This window comes from Betta splendens, chromosome 17 (genome assembly GCF_900634795.4).
Source record: "Betta splendens chromosome 17, fBetSpl5.4, whole genome shotgun sequence".
NCBI lineage: Eukaryota > Metazoa > Chordata > Actinopteri > Anabantiformes > Osphronemidae > Betta > Betta splendens.
Window position 1 is genome coordinate 2,864,075 of NC_040897.2, and position 15,076 is coordinate 2,879,150.

The 15,076-nt window shown below is 41.3% G+C and overlaps 1 protein-coding gene across 5 annotated transcripts in view; it reads left to right on the forward strand.

The window, feature by feature from the left end:
* LOC114843939 (cadherin-18-like) overlaps window positions 1–15,076 on the forward strand; it is a 58,386-nt gene that overhangs the window by 22,495 nt on the left and 20,815 nt on the right. For 4 of the 5 annotated variants that reach the window (XR_005896866.2, XM_029130812.2, XM_055503699.1 and 1 more), the window contains 3 exons: window positions 7,619–7,913; window positions 10,268–10,387; window positions 14,406–14,573. Coding sequence is in view for 4 of the 5 variants with exons in the window: in XM_029130812.2 (XP_028986645.1) it covers window positions 7,619–7,913; window positions 10,268–10,387; window positions 14,406–14,573 (583 nt within the window). In the remaining variant the exon portion in view is untranslated. The remainder of the gene's footprint in view (window positions 1–7,618; window positions 7,914–10,267; window positions 10,388–14,405; window positions 14,574–15,076) is intronic. The other variant, XM_029130813.2, reaches the window with a different exon arrangement.

A 15,076-nucleotide genomic window follows, 5' to 3' on the forward strand; every position in this document is an offset into this window, starting at 1 on the left:
GGGAATTCTGATGATTTGTCTGCAGCTGGGACATGCTGCTGTGCACGTGCTCACACGCGACAGTGGCGGAGGGATGTAAGCGGTCACTACTAACACATGGGAGAACCCCCGTGGAAGGTAGTACGACCGAATGCTGACTGCCACCAGTTCAATGTCCCTGTGACAGAATTGTTCTTTCAGTGATGTGGTCCGGGTTACACAATGTGTCGTTCACAAACACCGCCAGTCCCCCACCTTCCTTTTTGCCGTGCCTGCACCAGCGTAAATCCGTTGACAGAGACCACAGAGTCCGGTGTATCCTGGTTGAGCCATGTCTCTGTGAAAGTGAGACTGCTCTCCCAGTGTACCCGCTGCAGGAGCATAAGCGCTGTTAGCTCATCCAGCTTGTTGGACAGAAAGTGGACGTTTCCCATAGTAACAGATGGTACGTAATAGTCTGAAAGATTCTTAGATGGAAATATTCTAAACCAGGGGTGTCAAACTCAAACCAGTGCCTTGCTGGTTTGCAACTCTCCCTTCCCAGAGCTTGCTTGCTTGATCAGGTGTGTTAAGTCAATCAGTAGCTGGATGAGCAACCTGACACACCTGTTTAAGGTAGTCAGCAGGGAGAGTTGGAAAACCAGCATGGACAATGTCCCTTGAAGACCGCAGTTTGACACCCCTGTTTTAAAACTGTTTATGGTCTACCAAACATGAAGGGGTTATCATCCAACACGTTACAGCTGCTGCAAGTCTTTTAAAAAGATTTAATGTCTATAAATTGATGTCAGCATATCAGAGAAAGGGGAATTTTATGTTTTATGCCTCAATAGGAAAAAGTCTTGTGTTTGCAGCAGCAGCAGTGGGGAATTTGTCCATGTTTTCCTCTATTCATTGGACGTACTTACAAAGGTTCTTTTCAAGGGCAGATAAAGCAAGTTGTATATCTGGATGAGTGGATGATGATCTCACAATGTCAATGCATTTAGAGATATTTTGGATACCTTCTCTCTTCTCAACTAACTTTAATACCAAAGATGGTGTTTTATATGTGGTGGCAGCATTTTCACAGCATATATCACGAGAGAAATTTGCTGGTACAGAGAAACCAGATATCATCTTGCTTGTTTCTGTACTTGCATAACCAGATCAACAGACTAGACAGTGTGCCATTCAAAGAAATGTTTCAGGTCTTTTACCATCTACCCTCAGTATGGGGCTTGAATCATGGTTGATGTACAACATCATGATGGATTGATGGGCAGCCGATCTCAGCTCCATTCCAGACCATCCTTTTGTATGTGTGGTCAACCAGCAAATTATGTCCGAAGTCATGACCAGAATCTCACAAGCCAAAACTGTGTGGGTACCCTGCACTGTGTGACATGCAGACTCAGGCCCTCATGAATCATGAACACAAACATACACATAGTGTATGTTTGTGCGTGTGACAGTTGTATCTTACTGGAGGGTTAAAGTCGAAAAGAAAACAGAAACAAAAAGGCAAACTAGAAAGCCGACTTTTGGATTATTGAAAGATTAATAAAGTACCCTATGGTAAGTAGAAGAAAAGAATAGAAGTGTATTCACACTAAGCAGGAATAAAAACATGAAAATTACAAGTGCAACCTTCAATCTATCAGGTAATTTAGCAAAAATCCAAAACAAATTCTCTCTAATAATGTCAGGTAGTGCTACAGTACATCCTGAAGTCGTGTTTCTAGGAGAACGCTGTGCAATTTTTTGTTGATGATATACAATTTAACATTCGTTTTTTGTAAACTGGCATGTGTATGAATACACTCTGAACCAGACATTTCCCCTTGAAACACAGGTTACCATGATTGAGTACTACCTGTTTCAGTGGGCTGCACTTTGTTTGAACCCAACTTTTACTTTGTCGGAGTAAGGTTTCCTTCAAATGCATGATGTACGTTATACAGCTGCTAACCCGCAGGAGTTGGATGGATAAAGTTAACTTTGTAGTGTAATGTCACCAACCAGTTGGTCAATCAAAAACATTCCCTGCAGCTAAGGATTAGAAAGTGTGAAGGGACGATGAAATTAGAGATGACATGAGGCAAGAGGTGGATGGACGTGAGGAAGGAAGAACGTAGCCCAAAACACTAGGGTATGAACGTAAGGCAGGACTTTCTTAACCACAAAACTAAGCGTTACGCCCTTGTTTTTCTCCTTATTCATTCCTTCATATTCACCAGCAGCATAAGCATGTGGCCGAGCAGTGAGGCAAGGAAATGTGTGAGGAAGCCTTGACTTTACCTTGTGTCATTATTCTCTGTATAGCCACCGGAGCCAGGCTGGTTTTAAATACATTTGCTTACAATAACACCACCTGCTTGAATGTTTTGTTGAACCGACACTTAACAGTGGCATGTTTACTCTCTGACAGCTCTTTACCATCATTATAGAGTGTGCTGCACTCTAGAAACATTATGAAGGCGCGTTTCCTGAGCCTTACAGAAATTGAAGACAATTACACAGAGCATAACTTGCAGCATAACATTTCAGTCAATATCGTATGCTCTGCCATAGAGTTCTCAGTAAAGGTGCGTTTGAAGTTAATCTAGTGTAAATACCATAATAATGGATTCCTAAAGATCAAGCGCTGCTCTGAACAGTGATAGACATGCGTAGTCCACCTGGAGGAGGCCTTGAAGTGGCTGCAGACTAGGGATGGGCGATACTGTAAACTTTGGAGTCGACCTGTTACCAAGTAAATACTGGACAAGTATCGCCGATATCGATACCAATACCGATAGTTTTTGACAGCTAATGCATTATCAAATATAAATACATTTTCATGACTTTTAGTTTTGTTTTAAATTGTATTAATTTAATAAAGCCCAGACAAAGTTCAACAGTAAAGATATAACATACATTGGTGGTATATAATTAACACCCTTTTTGCAGATTGTACAGGTTGCTATTGTTTAATTTTTGGCTTGAAAATATAACCACATGCTGCTACCCTTTCCTGCTTCCATCCTTCTTCGTCTGTGGCCTCCTGCTTGTTTGTTTCCTTGCCCGACTCGCTGAGTCACGTGAGAGCTCAAAGCAAGGAGAGGTGGTAGGGGTTGGTATGTGTCTGCTTCGCTCTGGCATACGGCGCACAGGCATGCCGCTTACACACCGGCACTTAGAGATGCAGACAGACAAGATAGTTAGGTCGCGTCTTTGAAAAAACAGCAGCAGTGCATACAGGAGTAAAAATTCAAGAAACGTATCAATATTTTTGTCAGGGTATTGATCGATATCAATACTAGCATTCGTGTCGATATTATTAATATTAGGATCAATCTGTCCACCCACACTGCAGACCTATCAAATAGAGAAATCATTTTAAAAGGAATGGTGTTAATATGATCATCTCATAAGAAACATGAGGAGACACTGCTGAGCATTAAGAAGATTTTAATAGAAATTTTGAAATTTGCATTGAATCAAAAGCTAGAAATTAAAGGAGGGCACCAAGATGGGTTAAGCATGGTGACTGCTGCAACTAAACCCAAACGTAGGTTTAAATGGGAAGGATGTTGACGAGGTAAGATTTAAAACCTTACACAACTAAACCCAACAGATCCTACATACAGCAATTGTTTGCAATTTAAATTGCAATTAATTGCAGTCTGGCAGCAATAGGGGAGAGAAAAAACTCCCTCTCTAACAAGAAAGAGATCTTCAGCAGAACCAGGCTGGATGTGGGCGGCCATCTGCCTCGATTGGTTGTGTTGAGGGGTCAGAGAGAGAGAAAAGCACAGCAACAACAACAAGCAACAACAGAGCACAGGCAGGATGGTTGGACCAGGGACTGGACACATTCAAGATTTGTTAGATCTGCAGTTGCCCATCACAGACACATAGCTCTGAGTCTGATGATACCTGTAGGTGTGGACAGGGTGGGGAGGACAGAGAGAGAGGAGGAAGTGCAACTAGAAAGAGACAAGGTTAGTTAAACATGGAACAATGATCGGAGGTTAATGGACAAAAGAGTTAAAAGGAAACTGAGGAGCTCAGAGAATGAATTAGGTTTCCCAGCGGTCGATGTCTATTGCAGCTTAAGAGATGGTTCCTGTGACTAACAATCATTGCCAGTGACCTGAACCATCTCTAACTCTAAGCTTTATCAAAAAGGAAGGAAGGTAAGACTAATCTTAAAGGTGGAGAGTGTGTCAGCTTCTCAAACCTGAACAGGGAGCTGGTCGCACAGGAGAGGAGCCTAATAGCTAAAAGCTCTGTCTCCCATTCTAGATTTACTGTAAAGGCTCTAGGAACCACGAGTAGACCAGCGCTCTCAAAACCTAGCGTTCTGCTGAAAGCATTACAGCATTACGAACTTCACCCTCTGGTCTCTATGTAACCATTTTTGGCCATTTCACTTTTTCTATTCCCTATTTTATGTTTATTCCAAGGTTGTGGACTTTTATCATATCTTTGAATTTATAGGTTTGCCCCCACGTGTTCAGTCCCCTCAGAGAGGGGTTGTGTCAGGAAGGCGCAAAAGCTTGCCAAATCAATTATGCGACTCATTTGCTTTGGCGCCCCTGATGGGATAATCCAAAGGGAGTTACCTTTTCGAATTTATAGGTTCAGATCTTGAAATATGTCATAAATCGATCCATCAATTTTCTACCGCTTAGTCCCATGCGGGATCGCGGGGGTACTGGAGCCTCTCCCAGCTGTCTACGGATGAGAGGCAGGGTACACCCTGGACAGGTCACCAGTCCATCGCAGGGCTTCTTCAAAGATAAACATTATACTGTAAATCAAAAATTACCTTTTGTTTCTGTCGTGGCTATTTTTGGCCAATTGGCTCCCAACTTCCCACTTCTAACTACATTTCCTTGTTTTTTACAGTATAAAATGAATCAGTTTAATTAAAATATATTTCATTTTAACATTAACACTTAAGCAAATTTGGTTTGTACAAAATTATACATTTTACCCAATTTAATAAGTTATATTTTTCTTAGTTACAGTACATTCCTATGCAACCAGTGAGTCTCCCAAGCAGCCCTAGCTTTGCTGCACATAATGAGAGATCTGTAGGTTTATTTGTTTTATGAACGAGCCTGGCACTCCACGCCACCAGGGGGCAATCTGGCTTTCTTCTTGGTTTTGTGTCTTGGTATGTTGTCTTGTGATTTCCTGTAATTAGTTTTATTTGGTGTACCTGTCTTGTCTTGTATTTAAGGTTTTAGTTTGTGCACAGTCTTTGTTGGTTCATTGTCTCCTGTTACTATGGTCATCACGCTTGCTGGCCTTTGTGTTAGGGTTTGTCCGGTCCATGTTCTGCACTGTTCCATGTTTGTACATGTTTTTGTTATATGTTTCCAAGTGTTGGTTCATTAATCAGTTTTCCCTCTTATGCAGTGGTAGTAATGGGTAGATGAGGCGTCTTGAAGCCTTTCGACACATTGCAAAACTGTATTGATACTGTGTCGATACTGTGTCACTGAATACTAACACCTGTGTCACTGAATACTGACACATGCTGGACCCTACTCAACTGACACTTTGACTTGATGACCTATATACAATAATATAATGTACACTACCGTTCAAAAGTTTGGGGTCACATAGAAATGTCCTTTTTGACAGCAAAGCAGTGTTTTTTGCACCCCACATAATGTTGAGGGGCTGGCAGCTGGCATTGTTGCAGGACTTATTGCAGTGTTTTTTAGTTCAGTTATCTATGTGTCTTAGTTTTTCTTCCCTGTTATTTGTGAGTCTTCTTCCAAGCAGCAACTTTAGTTTTGTATTTCTCTTTGTTTTTTTTTTTTATGTATTAAAATCCATTGATATCGAGTTCGGTCTACGGGTCAGGCATTTGGGTCCTCCCCTTTAGTTTTGTTTGTAGGCCTCAGCAACCTGTTTCCCCCACTCATAGTGAGCACGGCCGGGTTCTAGTTCGCCACGTGTAATAGACACAACTACACAAAAGCCTTTACACACCTCAATACACTCATATACTCTCAAAATACTGTATACAGAGATCAAAACATGCAGCTACAACAAACGCCCCAAAGCTTATGCAGGTACACTCAAGCCCAGCAGCTCCCACGCCATTTGGTCTGTACCCTATATGAGGGTCACGATGGACTCCAAAGACACACTGTCACATGTAGCACCTTTTTACATCATTCCACTTAGCAGAAAAAGTCCTTAGAAGAAAACTGGCTCTGGTTGGCACAATTAGAAGGAAGACCTGGCTCCTCAGCACCTTCAGCTACAACAGAGAGAGAATCTGTCTGAGTAGAGGGCACAAAATCATGATCTCTACTAGGGCGCAGACTTGGCCAGGGCCGGCCCTGGTTGGCACCTACAGTCGTCAAAGGAAAACCAGACACTGGTGCTTACAGTACAATCTCCTGGATGTCTCTGCATACACTGCCTTTGTCCTGTGAAAATCAATCCATCCCAATTGGGAATCCTCCAATCAGGGTGGAGAAGTCTAATCTCTAAATAATAAATATATTTCACTTTGAGCAATTACAGCTGACCACTCACTGCTCACGTGGCTGTTTTTATTTCTCTCATGCTTCTTCTACATTTGAGCCATGTGCAACAACATACATCATCTAGGGACCCAGTCTAGTTCTGAAAACTGAACTGCTCTAGGGCAAAGTCAGGAAACATCCACACAGTTCCCACATGGAAGACGTCATCCTGCAGTGCTAGTGTTGTTTGTTATGATGCACCTTTGAATAATAGATCAGTGTAAAATGGTCTAAAGCATGGGCCAAATCAAAGTAAAACCACCTTATCATTAGGAATGGAGCTGATCTTAACGTACTGTGGTCTGGAGGTTACACCCTAGGGGTAGGAACCGATTATAATTGATAACCATTACATCCTGCCCACACTTCTTTTGATTCATATTTCACACTCTCACAAGCTTTTGTTCCTGCTGCAGGAGAGAAATGCCCAGGGGGAAATACTTTAGCCTCAAAATGTCACTCGCTGCTCTTCCTTGCCAGCTGCTGCTCAGGCGCGCTGCTGTATCTGCTTCTTGTCTTTGTCTTCTCTCGGTTCTTTTTGTGCTTTTAAATGTTTGATTTTTGTGCCAGGGAGGTGGGGTTCCTTTGTTTTTGTACAGTACTACATTATTCACACCTGCTCTAGCACCAAATGTCCTTTTACAGTGAAACCAACTGTGCCATGTTTCTGGGTTATTTAATGGCAAAGACCTCCATTAAACAACAAATCCATGTACTTTAGCAAGAAACACTAATAACAGAAGATTTATTTCTTAGAATATTTTTTAACTTAGCCTGTAGCAGCAGACATTGTGCTGGCTCACTTCCAGGGATATTGTCAGATAAGCACCTACACCTCTACCTGAACACAAAGGGCCCCTTTAAATCTAAATCACTGATAAGCTGTTAAACTATTTGAGTACCAGAGGACTGACTTCCTCAGGGCACTTCTTCCTAAATGTCTTTGACTAAGTCCTTACTGTTGTTGGTAGACTCAGAGCTGATGCTTTATAGTGGTACAGCCTATCACACTCTGACCTTCCATGATAGGATCACTGTGCTTCTCACTGCCTGCTCCTTGCCGTTAACTGACACTTGGCCATTACTCTGCATTACTCTCCTTCCCTCACTTATTTTCCCAGCTCCACTCTAATTCTGACAAAGGCGATGGCTCTGTGCGCTACATCCTGTCTGGTGATGGGGCTGGGTCTGTCTTCAAGATTGATGAGTCAACTGGTGCCATCCACACCACAGAGAGCCTGGACCGCGAAACCAAGTCCCAATACGTCCTGCACGCATCGGCCATTGACCGAAAAACAAACCGCTCGATGGAAGTAGAGTCAGAGTTCATCATCAAAGTCCAGGATGTTAATGACAATGCCCCAACATTCCCTGATGGTCCATTCTTCGCCACTGTACCTGAGATGTCTGACATTGGTAAGACCCAGACATTGAGTAAAAAATATTCATGTGTTTTGTCCTAAACCAAAGTTTTAGCTGCTCACTCAAAGAAGCACCGTTTGACACCATGTCAGCAGCAATAAACCGTCAACAGCCATGAAGGCAAAGTTACAAATATTAAAATACATTTAGTTGGGTTTGGAAACAAAAATTAGGGTCAGGTACAGAAGCTGAAGTTATGTCAAGCAACAAAATGGGAGCACTGAAAAGTGAAATGAGCATCCAGCCAAATAATCCACCTTCCTATGCAGATTTTTATCTTAGCAAGTCATTGCATTCATGGATTTCTTGATGAGATGTCAAAGAATGGACTAAAGTTAGAAGTGGCATTGTTTGGGCCGTAGGCAGCTCTACAAAGCATTGTGTCAAAAGTCCTCCACTTTTCAGCTGGGCATATGGCAATGATTAGTATTAGTGTTTTTTTCATTCAGGAGACACAGGTGAGTAAAAGCCTCATTCCTCATTCACTTGTTTTTAGCACCTCACGACAAAAAGGGCCCTTTTCAGTCCAGTGTGTCTGTGTGGAATTTCTCCAGCTTCCTTCCCCAGTTCAAAGACATGCAGTCAGATTGATTGACTGGTGATCTGCCTCTCACACAGTAACAGCTGGGATAGACTCCAGCATCTCAAAAGTCAATAGTCAAAGAATGCGACAAAACATATGCTTAAGGTACAAACTGCGCAAAAAAACGCAAAAAGGTAAAGTCACCCTCATTAAGAAAATGTGACTTTCTTTTCCCACTTATTTTGATATCTCCTGTTGTCCGTCTGTCTGTCTTGCTCCCATTTGTGAATCTCTTTCAAAGGTCTCCTTTGCTTCTCGTTCTCCATCAAACCCACCACCTTCCCCTTCATGACTCCCATCTCTCCTATTCTTAGCAAGACATTTCATTATCCTCTTTTTCACTACTTCTTTGTGACATTGTGTTTCTTCTCTCAGCCCATTGTTTCCTCAGTAATTTTGATTGTAGTTGAAATGGGTTCATGGAGAACATTCATGGAAGTCAGCAGAAGAGGGGAGGAGAGTTATTATGTTGTTATGTTTCCATCCTCCACCCTCCCGAGGGCTTCACTGAGCCCACAGCTCCTGAATGTATAGAGTCAAATTAGGGTCAGATTAGATTTGTGTGTGCGTAACCCGATCTGTGCTTGCGTAAACCGATCTGTGCGTGGGTAACCAGATGTAACCACTTGTAGACTTAGTGGGGCTATACCATGCTTGCATTTATAATTTGAGGGGTTAAAATTACACAATTTCCGGGTAAAATAACGTGACCTTAATTTGCCTCCACACTCTGATTGGCTAATGAACAGTTGTCTCAGTCCTTTGACGAGGCACAGCAGATCCTGAAAGCTCCACAACAACAAGCTAGTCCTCTGACTGATGACTTTAATTATATTTAATGATCAGACAGACTTGATGGCTCATATTCATGTGTATGAAGTATGACATTATTCTCATGATTTGCGGAGGTGATGCAGTTGCTCGAACGTTAAATTGCTGTTTGGATCAGATATTCATGTAACATGGTAGTCGACAGGCTCACATGCATCTGGTTATGCACACACAGATCGGTATACGCATGCACAAATGTAATCGGACCCTAATTTGACTCCATATGAATGCACCACGACTTCAGAAGTAGGTGCATTTTCAATTAGTGCCGAGACATCAAGAGATCTGAGGTCTGTCGGCCCTCAAACGCTTTGCATGTGTGGTTCTGAGAGCTCCTCTGTTCCCCAGACCTCTGGCCTTGGTTAACGTTGGCCTATGAGTACAAGTGGACAGAGGATTCAGTGTCAAGTTACTGCGACAGACAGACCTACTGTATGTAATGGTCACTGAACAAATAATTTACTAACAGAGATCTCATGTTTAATGAACTACATTTATTGAACTTATTGTTACTTTGTTATGGAAGAGGAGCTGTTTTAATGTTTATTAGATTTCTGACACTCCTGCAAAGAAGTTCTAAGACTGAAGGATTTTAAACTTGATGTAACATCAGCTGCACATTTTATACAACCTTTGCACTCATTCAGGCTTTTCCTGCCTCCAGCAGCTCAAGGTAATGAGCTATAGGAAGGGCTGCTGGAGCCTATTCAGGGCCAACAGGGCCAACACATCCAACCCTATGGGCAACTAGAGCCATAACCTGAGAGCTTGTCTTTGGACTGTGGGATGAAGAGAACCCAGAGAGAAAGGATCCCACACCTAAAGAACCTTTACACTAATTACAAAACCACATCACATTACGCCACAGCTGCATTCCCAATCAGGACAACTGTTTCTGCTGTGATTTATGTTCTCCATATGTGTTCCTGTGCAGGAACATCAGTTTTCCAGGTGACAGCCTCAGATGCTGATGATCCTATCTATGGAAACAGTGCCAAGATAGTTTACAGCATTTTGGAGGGAGAATCCTTCTTTTCCGTCGATCCCAAGACAGGTATGACTGCATTTGTGTTCACAATACATTTACAAACATTGATGTAGTCATTGGAGGCAGTAATTGCAGTAATGATGGAAAATAATACCTGGCCTGGTATCTCAGCAGGTAGAGCTTTGGTGTGGGAAGCAGAAGGTCCTAGGTTCACGACCCGTCTATGGGGTGCCGAATGTTAATGTTAAATGTAAATGATAAATGTTAAATTTATATGTTAAATGTTGAATGTAAATGTTATCACTGAGTGCAACACTGAATATCCATGAATGTAGACTCCACCCCTACCCTCAAACAGCGCTGGTCTCAGATCAGAAAAGTAAACTCAAACGCCTCAATCAGTGCACGCAAACCCCACCCACATCTGACCTGGAAACTTTTGTTTATAACGTGGACGTAACTCCGGCTAGCTAGTATAGTTAGCCAACTAATTCTCCACCGGCGCCACAGAAATATTCTATTTAAACATACTTAACTCCCCATTAATGGTGTTTACGACAGAACAGCAGCAGAACAAGCTGGCGGCCATGATGGCTTCGACTTCAGGCTTTTCTCCAGTATTTTCGTGCACCGATCCAAAGTCAGATGTGGGCGGAGCTATGCGTACTGTTTGACGTGTTTGAGTCCACGTCACTGCTCTAGGATCATAGTGGGTGGGGTCTACTTAAATATTCAGTTCGAACATTTAACATTTACATTTAGACTTCTGCACATTTAACTAAATGTAAGAAAACATGTTGTGTCATTTAGTTAAATGTGTGAAAACTAGTTATAGGTGCTCATTTTACATTTGGCATCCCATACCTGTCTTTGAACAAGACACTTTACCCTGCTTCCTGCACGGGATGGGTTAAATGCAGAGATTAATTAATTCGTGGGATCAATTAAAAAAAAAAATAAAAATAAGCACAGATTAATGAATATTATGACTATTACAGGAACATAATCTAGATAATCTAAACTAAAAATCACTGCATATATACCTGCAATATGCAGGTGGCGGGCCAAGTCTTAACAATCAGACATCAAGTCAAGCTGCAAGATAAAGGTTATAAGGTTTACTAATAGACAAGTGTAGGAAATTAAGTACAAAACACTGAACATAACTAACAAAATCATAGACAAACTAACCAAGATGGAAATAATATAAAATCATTGTCAAGCCGAAAACATCCAGGAACAGCTGGACCTTTAATTGTTTACTCAGGCAGAACAAATGACAGACTAAGAACTAACAAAAGAACAAAACCTAGAGCAGTGTCCTTATATGCTACTTATTTACAGGTGTGTTCAGACAAGGGGAAACAGAAAAAGATGTTACGTAAGCTCCAAAATTAAACAGAAATTGACAACGAAGGCATAAACCAAAATCCTGACTTAATATAGATATTTTGTATCTGTGCGTTGTTTATATTAAAACCTTGGAATGACAGAGCCAACATTAGTTCTCACATGAAGCTGAAATTTTATTTGACTAAATATTCCTGGAATTCGTTATATTTGTTGAAATCAGATACAAATTACATAAGTGTATGTGTCGAGTTCACTGAATAGAACCTTTGGCATAAATGTGAATTGGATGAATGGTAACAAACAGAAACTCTGCTTATTATTGATGGAACGATAACAACATTTGGCATGGTAGGTTTTCATGGTGTCTCCTTTACTTGACACACAGAGAAAAGGAAATGAAATCTAGGCTCTGACTCTGCAACTAGCAGCCGCTGTGTCTGACGCGAGCAGCTGAACGCTACAGGGCAGTTTGGCTGCTGCACAGCTGACAGATGAGCTTCATGGTGAAGGCAGGTGGAAACCAAAGGCCACCCGTTTGCTGGTACTAACATAATATTAGTTGTAAAGGCTGTTAAATGGACACATACTGAGCACAGTTAAATTAAATGACTAACAGTATAAGGAGTAAGTGAAGCTCTAGGGGAGGGGACACAGATTAGATTTAATCAATCAAATCAAGATCAATTTATTGTCTCTATGATGCTTAATTTATTGTCTGCAAAATAAAATGCAACAATTAGGAGAAGTTAAATTCTGATTGCAGTTTTGTTTTAATCACATTTTGGAAAAATGTGATTAAATGTGTTTCCATGACATTGAAACCACACTAGTTTGCTTATCGCCTGGTTCACTCCGTAGAAGGTTCCATTTCTTCTGCACATGTGAAATGTGAAAATGCAGATTGCTCCATATTTTCTATGCAGAGAAATTATCATTTGTTCTGCTGCAAAAAGCCTGTGAAACAGGACAGAGACCCTTTTGCCTTGGGCTCACAGACTACAACTACTGTAGTGCTTTAAATGATAATTTATCTGCATAGAAAATATGGAGGATTCTTAAATATTACCCGAGAACGTTTTGGTCACCCCCCACTCAAATTTGGTGATTTTATTCTTTTTAAGTACCATACCCTGTAATTCGCTGTGAGATTTCCTCACCAACCTGCCGCAGTCTATACAGGTGGGGAAAAGCGCCCCCACAGGTTCACGCTGATGACCCATGACTGAACCTCCAGGCAGTGGGCCTGATCTATAAGGACCACGAGAGCTTACCGAGAGGAGGTGGAACATCTTGTGGACTGGTGGGGGAAACAACCTCTTCCCCCAACAAAACTACAGAAATCATTAAAGATTTCAGGAAAAGATGATCCAGCTGCCCCTCAGTACAAATCAACACAGTAGTAGAGGTGGTGGAAAGCACCAAGGTCACAAAGAACAATTTGACTCGGTCAAAAAACACAATGTCTCTGGTAAAAAGAGCTCAGCACAGAATGAGAGGAACACCTTCTGCAGGACGACCATATGTTTTGATCATTTGAATTTAACATTTATAGCATACGAGAGCCCAACACTTCATTCACTTCACGCACAGAATACTTCTCCCCTCTTTTGTCCTCTCTCATGGTCACTTGTTTTGTCCTCTGTCTTCTAACCAACCGTCTTTAATTGTTCTTTAAGTCTGTATGTGACTCTCTGCTGGTTGCTGTGATACAGGTGCGTAGCGCCCCCCCCCCTCCCTGCTCAGTCCGAGGGGGATGAGGCCAGATGGCTGCTTTGTAAACCTGTGAAGCAAGTAATGCAGTGGAGCAGCGGAACCCTTCTTGTGCGTGCGTGCGTGTGTGCGTGTGTGCGTGTGTGCGTGTGTGCGTGCGTGCGTGCGTGCGTGCGACTAGTCCTTCTCCCTTAGTTATTACAGTTCCATGTCTTCTTTTCCTATTGTCCCTCCTCCCACCAGGGGGCGGTATTATTGTTTCTGCTTTGTCCTACTCCTTCCCATCTCAGGTGTTAGTTTATTTGTTCTTGCTTTGAAGTGTGTTTTTGTCTTTGTATTCTCCAAATTGCTAGATACCGTTTCTCTTGCATCTGTACTAATTTCATCAACAGTCAGGGTTTTCGTGCATTGAGTTTGAGTGTCTTTAGTAAGTGATGTCTCTACAGCTCTCTTTCCTGCCCTGGGTTCCTGTTTGGGACTTTTGAAAACCAAAATCATGTTTCAAATCAAAATCACAAACCAGAATTTCATATTTACTCTTAGACCCTACAGGGATCAGGTTGGGTATCTCAACAACTCAAAGGTTTTGCAATCTTGCAGAGACAGATTTTTCCCATTTAAACGTTTGAATCATGTTTTTCATTTCATTCAAAGTGCCTTTTTTCTTAGATATATTACTTATTATTATATAGTAACACTATGGTATTTAGTTACAGTACATTTAATCTATTTTTATTCTACTGAGTCTAAAGTAATCCAGGATAAATGAATAATCACTACACAGAATAAATCTCTATAGTAACGAGGCTGCAAAAACAGAATCTGTCAAATGCAGATCCTGTTTTTGTTCAAGATAACTTTAACCAGGAGATGTGGAAAGCCCTGGTTTAATCCTACGTATATGTTGGTTTGTGCAACATAAGTACAGCTGCCACTAAGAGATGAACCTAATTGTTTTGTATTCTTGGCCTCACAACCTATGCTCTAAGAGTGCAACATTCATTCCTTATTGTTGCCTCAGGTGTTATTCGTACAGCATTGTCTAACATGGACCGAGAGACCAGGGACCGTTATACTGTGGTGATCCAGGCCAAAGACATGGTTGGGTCGGTTGGAGGTCTTTCTGGATCCACTACGGTCAACATAACTCTCACGGATGTTAATGACAACCCTCCAAGGTTTCCACAGAGTAAGTCAAATTGGTGAAATGCAAGAAATATGATCATATACTACACACACACACACACACACACACACACACACACACACACACACACACACACAAACAAATATAACAAATCTATCTATGAAGATATAAAAAAAAACAAATACAGCATTTTATGGGTGATTGCAGGATTTATTAGTGAAAACACGATGAAAGACACCTGGTGACTATTCTGGAATATGCACAGTCTCATCACTTGATAGGAATGTTCTCAAGTTTAAATCATAGAGTAAACTATGTGTGATATGAGAAAACACTAGTCTGATCTGGCATCATGCACCAAAGTCATGTTTTTTAAAATATTAAATGAAAGCTATGAATTATGGAAGTTTTTTATATTCAAAATTCAATTCACAATACATTTTTCAATTGGTCAATGCAATATTGTCATTTAATTTAAAAAGGCATTTTAATTTTTGCAATTCAATATTAAAAGTGGCAATTCACTCAGTTATATTAGTTAAAAG